Source organism: Austrofundulus limnaeus, unplaced genomic scaffold, assembly GCF_001266775.1.
Source record: "Austrofundulus limnaeus strain Quisiro unplaced genomic scaffold, Austrofundulus_limnaeus-1.0 Scaffold303, whole genome shotgun sequence".
NCBI classification, from domain to species: Eukaryota; Metazoa; Chordata; class Actinopteri; order Cyprinodontiformes; family Rivulidae; genus Austrofundulus; species Austrofundulus limnaeus.
Genome location: NW_013952705.1, coordinates 388,497 through 403,090, shown reverse-complemented (window position 1 = coordinate 403,090; position 14,594 = coordinate 388,497). Strand labels below are relative to the sequence as shown.

General features: G+C 40.5%; 1 protein-coding gene across 1 annotated transcript in view; it reads right to left on the bottom strand.

The window, feature by feature from the left end:
* LOC106526995 (neuropilin-2) overlaps positions 1 to 14,594 on the bottom strand; it is a gene marked incomplete in the record, with an annotated part of 146,560 nt that overhangs the window by 54,800 nt on the left and 77,166 nt on the right. The window contains 3 exon segments of the mRNA XM_014021745.1: positions 902 to 1,075; positions 1,768 to 1,943; positions 9,862 to 10,006. Coding sequence (XP_013877199.1) covers positions 902 to 1,075; positions 1,768 to 1,943; positions 9,862 to 10,006 — 495 coding nt within the window.

Genomic DNA, 14,594 nt, shown 5'->3' with positions numbered 1-14,594 from the left:
CCAGCGTGTCCTGGGTCTTCCTCGGGGCCTCCTCCCGGTGGGATGTGCCCGAAACACCTAACCAGGGAGGGGTCCAGGAGGCATCCTTACCAGATGCCCGAGCCACCTCAACTGGCTCCTCTCGACGTGGAGGAGCAGCGGCTCTACTCTGAGTCCCTCCCGGATGACTGAGCTTCTCACCCTATCTCTAAGGGAGAGCCCAGCATGTATGACATGAGTCATAAAAAATAACAAGTGTGTTCCCTTTCTTTTTTCAAATAAACTTTAAAGCTCAGCAGCCTCAGGCAAAAAAAGAAAAAAAAAGACTTTATTACAAACAATGTAGGATTGCTGTTGGTTTCATGAATGACTGTATCTTCTGTTTTTTTGTGTGTTCTTTTAATTTTTTTTAAAACTTTGATGATTTTCCCAGGATGCTCATTTACAAAGACAGGCAGATAAGAGAGAACAGGATTTTTCACATCGGGAGGAAAATCCTGACACTCAGTAGTACTATTAAAGCGTTTTAAGGCAGTCTCAGAAAGGAGAATGAAGTGCCCTGTCTCACGGTGCACCAGACTGCCAACAGTGTTGAGTAGTGATGCAGAAAAGACATTTTTAATTAACACCCATGAGAGACAGAGGATGAGCGCACAAGTGAAAGAGAGACAGAAAGGGTTCAGGAAAAAAAAAGACATAAGCAGAGGCAGAAACTGGAGAAGGAAGGTGATTAAAACTAATTATTTTCAGAGCTGATGCAGAAATAAAATAAATGAGAAAGAAAAAAGAGAAGGCGAGGGGAGTCGTTTGGATATCAATGAGGACTGGTTGAGAACAAGAAATGTGAGTGAAATGACTGTTTTATCAAATGTGTGTGTGTGTGGGATTAATTTTGCTAATTTTGCATGTGTGTGTTGTTTACCTTTGCAAACCCAGTCTTGCTGTCCATAATATAGTTCCAGTCTTTGCCGTTCAAGCTGTGCGCTAGTTTGTACTTCCTGACAAATGCTCGGTTCTCGGCGCTGGGGCTGCCCTCCAAGCCTCTTGCACCCTGGGTAATTATGCCACGGATCATCTTAGGCGTGCCGAGATCCACCTGCAAAGTAGAAAAAGCTATTTAAGACTTAAAATAGTGAAACTGAGACCCTGAAAAATCCTCTAATTTTGCATAAATTGCTGTGGTTTAGGGCTATTCAACTGGCGGCCCATGGGCCACGTCTGGCCCGCGAGTGACCAAAGTGCGGCCCGCCAATTAGTTCATTCATCTCTTAAGCCCAAACCCAATGTTTTCTACTTTAATTACTTTATGTTCTTTTAATTAAACATAGACATGTTTGTGTCTACAGAAATGTCAGAATCTTGGCTAGAAGCTGGTAAAAATCATTGCTATGACTAGCTAAGACAGTTAAAACTACAAGTAGTTGAAGATAAAACTACGAAAGTGAAAATAAAATTGGTTTAAAAGTTGGCAAGTCAGAGGTATCAAATATTATTTGTGTTAAATAGGAGGCAGAATGTGTTATTTTTGTTTTTGATATAGTTTTACTATCATTACATTTATTGCATAGGGTTCAGTATGTCATATCCATGACTAAATGCAGCAAAATGAACTATTTCAAAGGTAACAGGTCTTTGTAATACTTGGTTTATTTACATAATGACTTTAATTGCTGGATGTTTCATCCCTGTTCCGTTGGTCTGCATTAACTGTGGCCCCCGAAGCCATTTAGTTGAATATCCCTGTTGTAATGTATTTAAATACTGGCCCTTTAAGGTGTAGTTACATACTTGTAGCCACTCCTCTCCTGCTATGGGCTGTGTTGGATTAGGATACCAGCCCGACTTGCTGGCCACCAGCCTGGCTGCCCCCATGGAGCCGTGGATGTCCCTCATGGAGGACGCAGAGATCTGGGAGTCCGGAAGCAGACCAGACAACATGCCTTGAAGCTCCGAGCAGGGGGCATCTGAAAAGAATGGAGAGAACAAATATAGTACTATGTATGGGAATTTGAGGAAGTCTGAAATAAACATTTTGATATTTTTCATCCAACGCTGGTGGGAAAAATCTGGTTTTTTTTGTTGGCTTACAAGCAGCAAAGCTCGTATTTATTTATTTCTGCTTCAACATCATCAGGGTTAAAAAAAAATCAATCAGAATTAGACAAAGTCAAGTTTGATCGGCTGCAAAATAAGCCACACTTTAGTTCACAAAATAAACTTGTTGCTTTTATATTAAAGCCAAGATTTACACATATAAAGTTATAAAGTTCATCCGTTTTAAGAACTGTGTAGGATTAAAACATCCATTATAGTTGCACTCTAAGGTCGTGTTGTTTAGATTTTTTTTATTTTGCGCTGCTGTTTTGTCAGCTTTATGTATCAAATTACTTAATAAGTCTGCCAAAACCCTTTGTTTTCTCTTAAAACAATCCTATAAATGCCTCCTCCGAGTTGTGTTTCCACAGTAACTCACACTGAAAACATTTCTTTGTTTTTTATGTTTCCAACAATGAGACATTTCTCATGAAATTTAAGATTTTTACTGACAAATTAAATAAAAAAATAAGGTAAGCTGTGCTTTATGACACAACTTCAAGTGATTTTGACCCATATGATAAGAAGCCAAAATATGCCATTGTCTTTAACTATTTAATGAGAACTCTTCCTGCCAAACGAAACTCTCAGGTCTGGAATAATTTAGAGTCAGTTTTTGTTTGATCTCGACTATTACAACAACGGATGTGTTACACTCTGGAGCTTCGCCGAGCTGTTTATCTTCACCTACTTTCATTAATGGTTTTCTATCCTTCTGCAGCAAATCTGACATATTAACTTTAGCCAAGCAAAAGGAGGAGGAGCTGGGTGGGTGAGTGTTTATCTGCAGGGGGAACTGAGTCAGATATCTCCCAAACGAATCAACGGACTGAAAAAAAAAACACGTGTCAGATCAAAGAAATGTTGTTTATTACATTGATGAATGAGTTTTGATAAATATTCGGGTGTGAGGAAAAAAAACTCTCATGCCAGATTTGAGTTTTAGATCTAGAAAAGAGTCATTTTTGTGTTTGCTAAGGCTGCTTAGCTGTGGCGGCCATCTTGAATGGGGCTACCTCCTAAAGCTAGGCAGCTGTAGATAAAAGTAGGTTTTACTAAAATATGGTTACAGTGGTTCATGGGATTTTTTTGTGCAAATGTTACAGGTGAACAAGACCACACACTTAGACTTGGTGAAAAAAAACCTGTAGTCTCCAAATTAGCTTTTTGTGGAGGGCGATAAAAAGAGCTTAAGAAGAAAAAAGGCACAAAAGAGATAAACAAAAGGTCAAGCAGGGAGATGAACTGAAAAATCAGCGAGTGAATAGAAAGGTAAAAGAATGATGGAAGGAGAGGGAGAGGGCTGACAGCGAGGGGTGACGGTGATTGATGGTGACATTCTTCAGGTCTTTGCGGAGATGAATGTTTAATGCTGCGAAGCCCGCAACGGTGCCTCGATATGGTAAATAATGCATCGGCAACAAACAACAGCGGACTCTGCGAGCTCCCTCCAGCTCTATAAGATACACGGAAAATGATCAGCGGTCAGGATTCCGAACAGATGTAATTGTACTGCTTTATTTTTGCTTTGACTGCAGCTCTCCAGCGGGGGCCTTTTAATCCAGGAGAGCGGTGGGAGTCGACGAGAACACCGACTCTTTTGCTCTCAGCAGAAACAATCAGATATAACACACCAGCATGAGAGCTCTTAAACTTACTCACTCACACAAAGCGATACGTGCACTTGCAAAATATTCAAAGTCACACACACACATTTTCTCTCGGATGTTCTTGTATTTCACCCACACACGGGCGAGCGCACGATCCAGCTGAGCTTTCCCTGATAACCAGCTCCCACAGCAGCTGTAAAACACGCCAAAGGAGCCGGCACAAACACGCCTGGATGGCTGCACACACACACATCACATAAACCTGGTGAGAGACAGTGGTGGATGTAGGATTTTTCTGAGTAAGGGGCCATCAAGGGGCCACACTATTCATAGAGGGGCCAAGTATTTATTTAGCATCCTTGCACACAAATTGCTGGTTTTGGTATGGTGTTTATATTTTACCAGTCACGCATTTAAACACTTGTAAAATAATTTTAAAACAGCTTGCACTGTCAATTCTCCTTACCAGTTTTACATGCATTTTACAGTACATAGAGAAAATACTCTCAAACACACATTTGAGATAATCCAGCCAACATTTGTGAGTTAAAATACTTTTTCTACAGGATTTTTCAAATTTTAAGAAAAGAAAAATACTTCAGTCAGCTTGATTCACAGTAGACTTTTCTATTTCGCTCATTAGCACCTCTAGTGTTTAGACATGGAACTGCATCCAGCATCATCACTCTTGGGCAAAGAGATGAGTGACAAGACAGGGGCACTTCAGGGGGCCAATCAAATTTCAGTAGGGGCCAATGCCCCACCCCTAGAACCGCCCCTGGTGAGAGATGTAATAAAAGTCCTGAAAATCCAAATTACTTCATAAGAACATCAGTTAGAAGTTCACCTCATGAGCAGCTTCTGAATAATTGATTAAAAGAGGCTGTTGATATAGTTTGCTCCAACAATTGTTGCTAAAGTTTTAAGCTAAAATCTTGCACAACGTGCAGCAGATGGAGTATGTGATGTGAGTAACCTTCAGCTACAACCATACCAAATTTGAACTTAATAGCTGTAGAAGTGACTGACTTATTCCTGTTTTTGTGTTTGAAAAGATTGCTGTGGCGGCCATCTTGGTTAGCTCCAAAGCTTAATCAACTGTAAAGGAACATGCAACAATTACTTTGATTAAAATCCATTCAGTGATATATGAGGACAGAGCAAACAAACACACTCGAGCAAAAACGTTATCATGGCGCCTTCGCCTTGGGTGGTGGGTGATAATATTAAGTGATTGATAAAGAGCTAGGGGTGTTAAAATAAAACAGGATTAAGGTGAGGAAAAAGCTGCTGCTGCTGTTGAGTGAGCGCAGGAAGATTTAAGGAAGGCGATGGAGGGAAGAAAATGAAAGAGGGGCTGGAGAGACATGGGAATGGAAGCTGTCAGTGAAGGGGAAAGAAGGACAGAGGGGATAGCAGAACGAGGGAGGAGAAAAAACAGAGACGTCGAAGAAAGATGGGCAGGAAGTGAGAGGAAGGCAGTGCAGGAGGCATAAAAGTGTGATTTAAGTTAATGACATGTCACTGACTGACTGCTTTATTTCTGCCTTTATAGGCCTGTGTAGGGCAATGCCACACTGTGGTGGTGTGTTACAGTGTGGGCTTTTCTGCATGTCTATGCACAGGAAAGACAAAAAAAGACACTGCATGGAAATTAGCAGATATGTTTGGCTATAAAAGTGTTTTTTAAAAAGAAATCACATTTATTACATGCCACCGAAGGCGAAGGAAGAAATTGTTTTTATTTGTGTCTGTGTTCCAATGATAACTCAGAGAGTAATCAATGGATGTACAGTATCTGCAATGGGGACTTTCACTCATGACATCACACATTTTTGCATACATTATCTGCTACTCGCACAAAAGATCGGWCAGACGGAGTGGATTCTATGGAGTGTCAGTAGCTGCGTTTCCATTGCAAAGGTGTGCAAAACTTTGTCGATATTCTGTTAATGTTGAAAAAACACAGTTTTGCAACTGCGGTGTTTCTGTTAAGTAAGAAATGCTATTGAAGTCATGCCTGAATACGATTTTTCTTGCGATAAGTCATTACAAACATGGTGGCAATGSATGTAAACACATAGCATATTGCTAACGCGACACTAGCGCTCATCATCAGAGGAGACGTCGGYGTCTTTTATCGAGGCTTTCCAGAGACAAGCCCCTACTTGGGAGCGGCTACGTATGCTGTGTTTTTGGGAAATTGWAGTCRGTGAGTTTAMTACTTTATTTTACTWCTTCTGTGATATTAYTACTACTTTTACTTCCTGTTGTCGTTTTCGTCGTCATCTTTTTCGCCAGTAGAAACAACCGGTTGTTGATCACGTGACTCCTGTGATGTGAAAAAAGTGTTTCCATTGCAGTTTTGCAAAAAACACCAATTGATACGGCCGAAAAACCACCTCTTCTTAGCCCAAAAACATTTAGTCGAAAAACGTAATTTTTTTTCGAAATTGACGTGTTTTCATTGAACAAGTTTAATTTCGAAATTCTAAGTTGCGCATTTTCATGGTCAATAGAAATGCAGCTTGTCTTACTACCGTAACAGAAAAAGACGTTCCTGGAGCAAATTTCGACACATCCGACATCAGGAATCACGAGAAATTTCGTTTGAAAGGTTGTCTGGAGGGCTGAGGTCTTCGACAGACTTGGAAAGCGAGCAGAATTGTTAAAAAGGTTGATGTTTTTACCGATTTCTTWTAGCTTATCTTGTTGCATCTATTGTCTTTTGGTGCGTCTGTGTGTATTTTTACCGCTTAATGAAACTTAATGATGTTTAAAATTTGAGTAAGTATAATATTGTCACTGATGGCAGTAGATCGCTGTATGAGGCTAGTATCGATGCTAGGAGTAAAGCTAGCAGTTGGCTAKAGAAAACCTGTACCTGCTTATTAACAGAAAGTGCAGGGATAGGGCCGAATGGTCCAGTATTGGTCTTTTACCTGCGATAAAATGTTTGGAGCACACGTTAAGTCCTTGGTTGAACTTTTTTCTGGTCAAAATCAGCTCATCCTGTCACTCAAATCCAGCAGTTAATTAGCATCTTAGCTTGGGAAAAGTGATCAAAAATACTCCTTCCATGTGGAGATGAGGGTTGTATCCTGAGTAATGTGATATAAGAACCATAGCTCAATGTTTTGTGGTCCTTGCGGTGGAGTTTGATGCTGTTTTCCCAAGTTTATTTAAGTTTAAACACAGCTAGACCGGCAAAGCTCCATTGAATTCAATGCAACTGCTACGAGAGTTTGTACATGCATCAGTGTCGAGCGGATTTAGTCACGTGTATAGCCTGAGTGAAGGTCCCCATTAATTGCATTTTAGAGGCAATGCCATTCAAGAGGGTGACCATTTGTAAACAGAAATTATCGTAACTTTCACTTTATTACAGCTGTGAGGTAACGTTTAGTCTTCCTCAACACACGTGCTCATCTAAAATGAAAGCAGGAGGAATGCTAGGCTTTACATTCAATGTAGCAGCACAAACTATTTCCCTTTGTTTACTTAAAAAAACTGTAAAACTCCCTCACTTCTCCTGACAAAGCTGAACGAGAAGGAACATGTCAAGACGTTGCATGTAAAGTTGCTGTTTTCCTCACCTCCATAATGGAAATTGTGAAGTGCCAGAAACGGAACACAGACATGAGAGAAAAAAAAAAGTTTGCTGAACGTGTTCTCAGAGCTGAGGGTGACGAGGAAAGTAAGGTGATATATAATGCAATTTCAGGTGTTAAAGCAAAACAGAAAAATAGGACTGGTGGACACGAGTTTGGGCAGGACAGCTGATTTATTCCTCTCTCCTYGTCTGGCGTATTGTTTTTGTGTGATTATGATTTGTGTGGGTGCTGAAATAGCCCTCCTGTAAAAAAAAAAAAAAAAAGGAGCATTTCTGTCCCTCTCCATGATGGTCGCTTTCTGGTAGCAGGGAGAGGCCCTAACCTAATAATGATACAGTGAGGCTTAGACACACACATAAACCCAGTCAAATGGATTCAAATCCCCTTTCTTTTACTGTTCCTCCACACACAAACACAGACTGTATAATTAAGTTTTATCTATTTATAGTATTGAGCTGATTATGCTGGTTGAAATTGTGTTTGTTTGCCAGGGCTGCGGATGAAAGCTGAGAGCCTGTTACTCTCTGATGTTATCACCCACACATGACACTCTAGTATTATTCTATTAGGACCAAGTGTGTCTCTTTGTGCATCTCTGTGTGTGTGTGTGTGTGTGTGTGTTCTGCGAGTGGGAGTCAGAGAAAGAGGGGATATGTATATGAAAGAGCGAGGGCAAGAGTGTGAGTGCACAAGAGTGGGTGTGTTGTGTGAAAGGGAGAAACAGATCAAAGTACAAAGAATTATCATTAGATTTTATAAATATATACAGAGGAAGCAGATTTTTCTTTAGAAAGGATTTCTGGGAAGTTATTTTTGCTTTGACCCCACTCTCCGACCCAGCATTTAAAAAAAAAAAGAATCGTCAAAATGGAATCCCACAGGTAGATTGACAAAATATACATTCAGTGATAATTCAAAATGAAGTAAAGCATGAGAACCACTACCTTATGTGCCKAAGTTAAACAAGAAATCTTACTCAATCTGTCAGTGCTTGGAGTGTGTAATGGGGAAGACTCAAAACTACTACCACAACAAATTTTAGTACAGTGTCTGACTAATGAACGCACACTGGCTGTGTCCAAATAAGGGGATTCTGATGTTATCAGTCCATGAAATGAACGTTATTAGCCATTATCAGTCCCATACAATGGCTTCAGAGGGTCCATACTGTGCCTTCTAGGCTTCAGACTATCCCAACAGTGCCCCCTAGTGCATTAATATATTAATGACAATGAATGTGTAAATAACCAAAACATATTGTAATAAATTTTTGGCGTCCATGTCTGACTCGAACCCTGGTCTCCCACTCAACACTCTACCCATTGCCCTATTGAGAGGCCACAATATACTTACTGTATGTTCGTCGGAGGTTAGTGCTAACCATGTCATCTGCTCTAAGGTTAACCTTGGTGGCTTTAAGCCTCATATTAACCAGATTTTTTATGCCCCATGTTTACCAGATAGTGGTTTTATGCCTCATATTAACCAGATGGTGGTTTTATGCCTCATATTAACCAGATAGTGGCTTTATGCCTCATATTAACCAGATAGTGGCTTTATGCTTCATATTAACCAGATAGTGGTTTTATGCCTCATATTAACCAGATAGTGGCTTTATGCCTCATACTAACCAGCTGACAATTGGAAGCCATTCTATATGGGAGGGGGAACCTGCTAACCGGCACTGGCGGGACATTCTGAAGCCATTTTAGGGGACTGATAATGCCTAATAAGGTCCATTTCATGGATGATAACATCTGAAGCRGGTGGTCCAAATTCAGGATCTGGGTTCTTTGAAGGACCCGGCCTACTCTGTCTACCCCACTAAACAGAGGCGCAAACAGATAGAAAATAGCAAAAATATCAATATATTAGTATTATAAATATCACAAAACAACAAAATTAGCTTGAAGGCAATATTTAAAGAACTAAAGGACCTGCCATACATACATGTTTGTTTTGCTATACCAGCTTGTTTGATTTCTGTCAAGAATTAAAAAAACACATGTCAAACAAATAGCATTAACACAACCGCTTGAAACTTTTAATTTATGTACCACCAGTTTTTTTTTAAAACTGTACTCCTTTTTCTCGCTTTGTCCGCCATTAGGAGAAGGAAAAACACCTCTGGTCGGCCTGCAATGCATTATGGGATATGGTGAGCCGAGAAGGATTCATTGGACCCGTTCCTCAAATCGTCAGCCACATCGGCAGCACAATGGCTCAGTGGTTAGCACAAACGCCTCGCAGCAAGAAGGTCCTGGGTTTGATCCCCAATTCGGACCTTGGGTCTTTCTGTGTGAAGTTTGCATGTTCTCCTTGTGCTTGTGTGGGTTTTCTCCAGGTACTCCGGTTTCCCCCACCCTCCCTTGAAAAAGAGATCTGTCATCCCTAAATAAATAAAAATCTTTGAATATAGACAGCCTCTGGTGCGGCACTGTGACGTAAGGGGTCAACAAATTCTGCCCTTGCAGGACCCGTCCCCTGACTTTGGACACATCYACAGACAGATTATTAAAGGATGTCYAGTCTTTCATRGTGGCGAGTGATAAAAATCATCTTACCTGTTATCTGGCAGCCGTAAAGTTCGAACCGCAGAGCGATGCCGTTCTTCCACGCCTGAGGCCGGATCCGTACGAAGCGAGCCAGAACCGGCTGCGGGATCCGATTGAGAACCACTTCGGTGGCGTCACCATTGGCATGAAAAACCTGTGGGTGGAAAACAGCAGACMTTTTAAATTGTCAGACAATTATCCTGAGCAGGAGGGAGTCTGAGCTGCAACACAGGATATGGTAGGTATGGAAAGACGTTGCTGAGTCACGGGGCTGAATCATTTGTTGGAGGACTCACAAACACTCCTTTCTAAAGTTCAACCCTGTTAGCTCCARTTAAAAACCATCTACCAACATTTGTCCAGATCAGTGTTTAACCTTGGAAGTTCATTTCTAATTCAAGTTTCTTCCCATTAAAAGATTTTTTTAAGCAGCAAATTGTTTGTATTTTGGTAGAAGCGCCCTTTCTAATCAAATCACCTTACCTGACTCTGGCTCTACTCTGAGCTGCCCCAGGATGACGGAGTTCCTCGCCTCCARTTTTGCAGCCAAGTTTTCAAACCAGGGTGGAATGACAGACAGTAGATAGAGCTGTCACTTCACAGCAAAAAGGTTACAAGTTTGAAACCAGGATCGTTTTTTTTTTCTGCACCTGTGCTAGACATTATCACTAAGTGAGAGTTATTGTAAGAATCTGTCTCATGTTTCGTTTGTCTTGGTGTGATTCYGTGTTGGACTGACAACCTGCCCAAGGTGTACCTCATCTCCTGTTCAGTGATCTGACAGACATCTGCTCCCTGCAACCTTTAACAGAAGGCAGGTTAAGAAAATAGATAGATGAATAAAAAAAAAACTATTCAAAATGATAAAGTTTCCGTTTTYGGACACCTCAGTTTGCGACGTGTATGTATGAAAAAGGTTTTATTTGTTTCAGGGTTCTCAAATATTTTCTCAAGTGCTCTGTTATTGTTAGAGCCATAGATAAAGATTATAAAAGTTCATATTTTATATTATTAGCAGTAACGTAAACAAGAGTTTATGTTGACATGATTGTGAAATTCTGATTTTATTTTGAAAGTATAACTTCCTGTTAAGACTTTGATCTAAGTGAACAAAACGGACAGACTGTGAAGGATTACAGATCTATAGAGTTTTTTTATCATGCAAGCTGTGTATTGCTGGAAATAATATGAAACAAAATCTTTATTTTCATTTTAGTTTCTTTACTTGTTGACATTTTTTCAGCTAAAAGATTTTTAAGTTCACAGTTTTGCACACATCCTTTAATATTCCAAGAGCTCTTCAAGACACGGGTAATACTTCTGCCATTTATATTGTATGTGTTTTAGGTATTTGGTTGTTTTTTTTGTCCGTTGTCGCTGTTTTCTTATGAACCAAAAATTCTCAGATCATTTATGTTCCGAATTTGAAAGATTTGAAAGTATAAACACGACCCGTTATGAAGTAGCTCCGCGTTTTGGGAAATGGAGATGTTTGCTTTCTTTCCATGCTTGGCATGAAAACACAGATAATAATCTTTGTGAGTTAAATATGAAAGTGAGGTCAAAGTGGATTTTCACACACACATCAGAAACGTAAAAGATGGGGGCTAATATGTGACTTTACGTGGGCTAATATGACAAAAAAATCAAATGTTTCTTCGTTGATTCCACAGAGCGTATGCGGGCTAACAAAGGAAGGAACGAGCTCAGTTTACTCACACACTCCTGCACACCGTCTAAGGGCACAAAGYGTGTGATACATCAAAGATGTAACTACGTGGAGAGGAATCCTCTTCTCACGTTCTAGTCTCTACCACACACAGGGAAACATCTCTAATCCCTACACACACAAGATAAACACACTCAGTCACCCCTCAGCGCACAAACACACACAATCAGACACAATGCTTTCTCTCACACACTGACAGTTTCTCCATCCTTACACCCCGGAGCCACTGCACTTCCCCGCGACATGCACACAAAACACACACACACACGCGCAGAAAATGATTTCCTCACACAAATACAGATAAAAGGAAATTGAATGCAAGTGCACATGACCAGAAGCACTCTTTTTGTCTCTTGACATTCAGACTTCATATCTCTGTCTATCTGACAGAGTGTCATGTCTGCCGCTCTCAGTCATCTCAGCTGAGCTCTCTGCTGGAAAAACACAGCTGGGCTTCTGCCTTTCTCCATCGCTTCACTTTTTTCTCTTTCCTGCTCTCTGTCGTTCCTTTTGACATCTCCGTTTCCTTCTCTGTCCTGCTGCCATGAGGATACACTGCTGTAAATCTAAGATGAAGAAAACAATGCTTTTTTTACAGAATATTTTAGGTTGATCAGATCTGTCGTTACAAACAGCTCTTAGTTGTTCCCTTGGGCCACTTTCGGAGGTTTTCCTGGACCACACATAAGTTTGGTTTTATCAAAGCTGTAGGACCTCCAACTAAGCTAACATGACCCAACAAAGTTCAGTTAAACAGTAGCTGCGTTTCATTGCAACTGTGTGCAAAACCTTGTCAATATTCTGTTAATGTCGAAAACACAGCTTTGCAAAATGTGGTGTTTCCATTAAGTAAGAAATGCTATTAAAGTCACACGTGAATACGCTTGTTCTCACGAGAAGTCATTACAAACATGGCGGCAGTGGATGTAAACACATAGCATATTGCTAACACGACACTAGCGCTCATCATCAGCCATCAGAGGAGACGTCGGCGTCTTTCATCGAGGCTTTCGAGCGACGAGCCCCTTATACTTGGGAGTGGCTACATATGCAGCGTTTTTGGGAAACGTAGTCTGTGATTTTACCATTTTCTTTTACTTCGGTGATTTAACTACTTTTACTTCCTGTTGTCTTCTTCTTCGTCATCTTTTTCGCCAGTAGAAACATCCAGTTGTTCATCATGTGACTCCAGTGATGCTAAAAAAGTGTTTCCATTGAAAATTTCGATATGGCTGAAAAACCCCCCCACCATATTCTAACACAAAAACGTTTTGTCGAAAACCGTAAGTTTCTTCAAAATTGACGTGCTTCCATTAAGCAAATTTGTTTTTGAAATTCTAATTTGCACATTTTTATGGTCAATGGAAACACAGCTTGTGATCCTTGAGAATATTCCGAATTTCCTGACATAAATTTATTGAAATATTTATTAAAATCCTTCTCAATAGAAATGTCTGTTTTGCCCAGATTGTCTTAAACTGGATTCCAGGAAGCAGTATTGGGAAGGTTTTTTCTGAACATTTGAGACGCACTGTGGTCGCTGTGGCATGCTGTGTCAATCTCAGGACAACAGTCTGAAGTAAATATGCTGCATTTTTACTTTAATTACAAAGCCAGAGCACTCACCACTGAGCTACTGCAGCCCAGTCTAGATTTCCAAATTTATTGAAATATTTACTAAAACATCATCACCTGTTGGACAGGGCAGGAGGTAATGGACAACCAAACATTTTGGGGTACATCATTTACCACCAAATGTGAAGGGAGCTGTCAGAGCTGACCTCTTGTGATCACCTGGAACTGATTTGTAACAACTCTGAACGGCGTTTTTTGCTCATAAAATCCTTTGTGCTAATAAAACAACTTAACATGTTTATTACAAAGAACAGTGATTCTTATTTAACCAAGCCAAAGGCCATTCAATTACTTGCTTGGATACTCATTTATAGGTGTTTTCCTTTAGGAGCCTTTCTCTCTGTGTGTCTCTCTCTGTTTAGATTCATTATTCCCATCATGTTCTCAATCAGTTAAACAACAGGACCCATCAGGGGTGGCAAAATCTGAATGAAGGGACTCTCTGACTTGCAGGAACAGAAGCGAGCCACTGGGCCAGCTGGGAATTGAACTCATGACCTAACAGGCGAACAATACAAAGTCACCCGCTGTGACCTCATGTTCCTACAAAAGCCTTCATAGTAGAAACCGTGACCACATAAATGATGGAAAATCGCCTAAAGGCCCTACAAGAATTAATGGAATTGTGATACAGACTGTAATTACAAGTGTGTGTGTGTGTGTGTGTCAGGGTGCGTCGATGTGTAAAAGTGTAATTATGAGGCCTCATTCTGAGGAGTTTTAGGGCTGCCGGGTGCTTTCTGATTTCCCTCGGTGCGCTTTCTGAGCACACACACACTTTTTTTCATAGACGTGCACATACTTTAACGTTTTCAGAGAAGTGTTGCATGTAGAGGATTAATGTGCGTGACAAACTTCTTCATCCCAAGCGCTGACATGAATCTGGAGTCCATTTTTTTTTCACAATTATCTTCTGCGTTCAGGGTCAACAAACAGCGCTGCAAGTCGATCCGCAGCTCGATGTATTGTTACCCCAAAAAGATCCAAACAGGCCGTGAAACGAGAACTAGTCATGAAACACTATCTATCATGCATCAATTTGAAACATGTCTGCTCAGTTTCACCTCAGGACATCTAATCTTAGTATGTCATGGCTCTGATTTAACATTATTAACTTTGTGATAATGGCACGTGACCATCATAAAATCATACTTCTGTAGTCTAGCTTTCTTATTCCTGATGTGTGGCTGTCTAGAAATGTACCGACACATTGCAGCAATCCAGACTTCAACAACTGTAACTATAGTGTAAACACCACACACAGGGGCAATTACTTTGCTCACATACAGTGGTTTGCAAAAGTATTCATACCCCTTGAACTTTTCCATATTTTGTCACATTACAACCACAAACATAAATATATTTCACTGGAATTTAA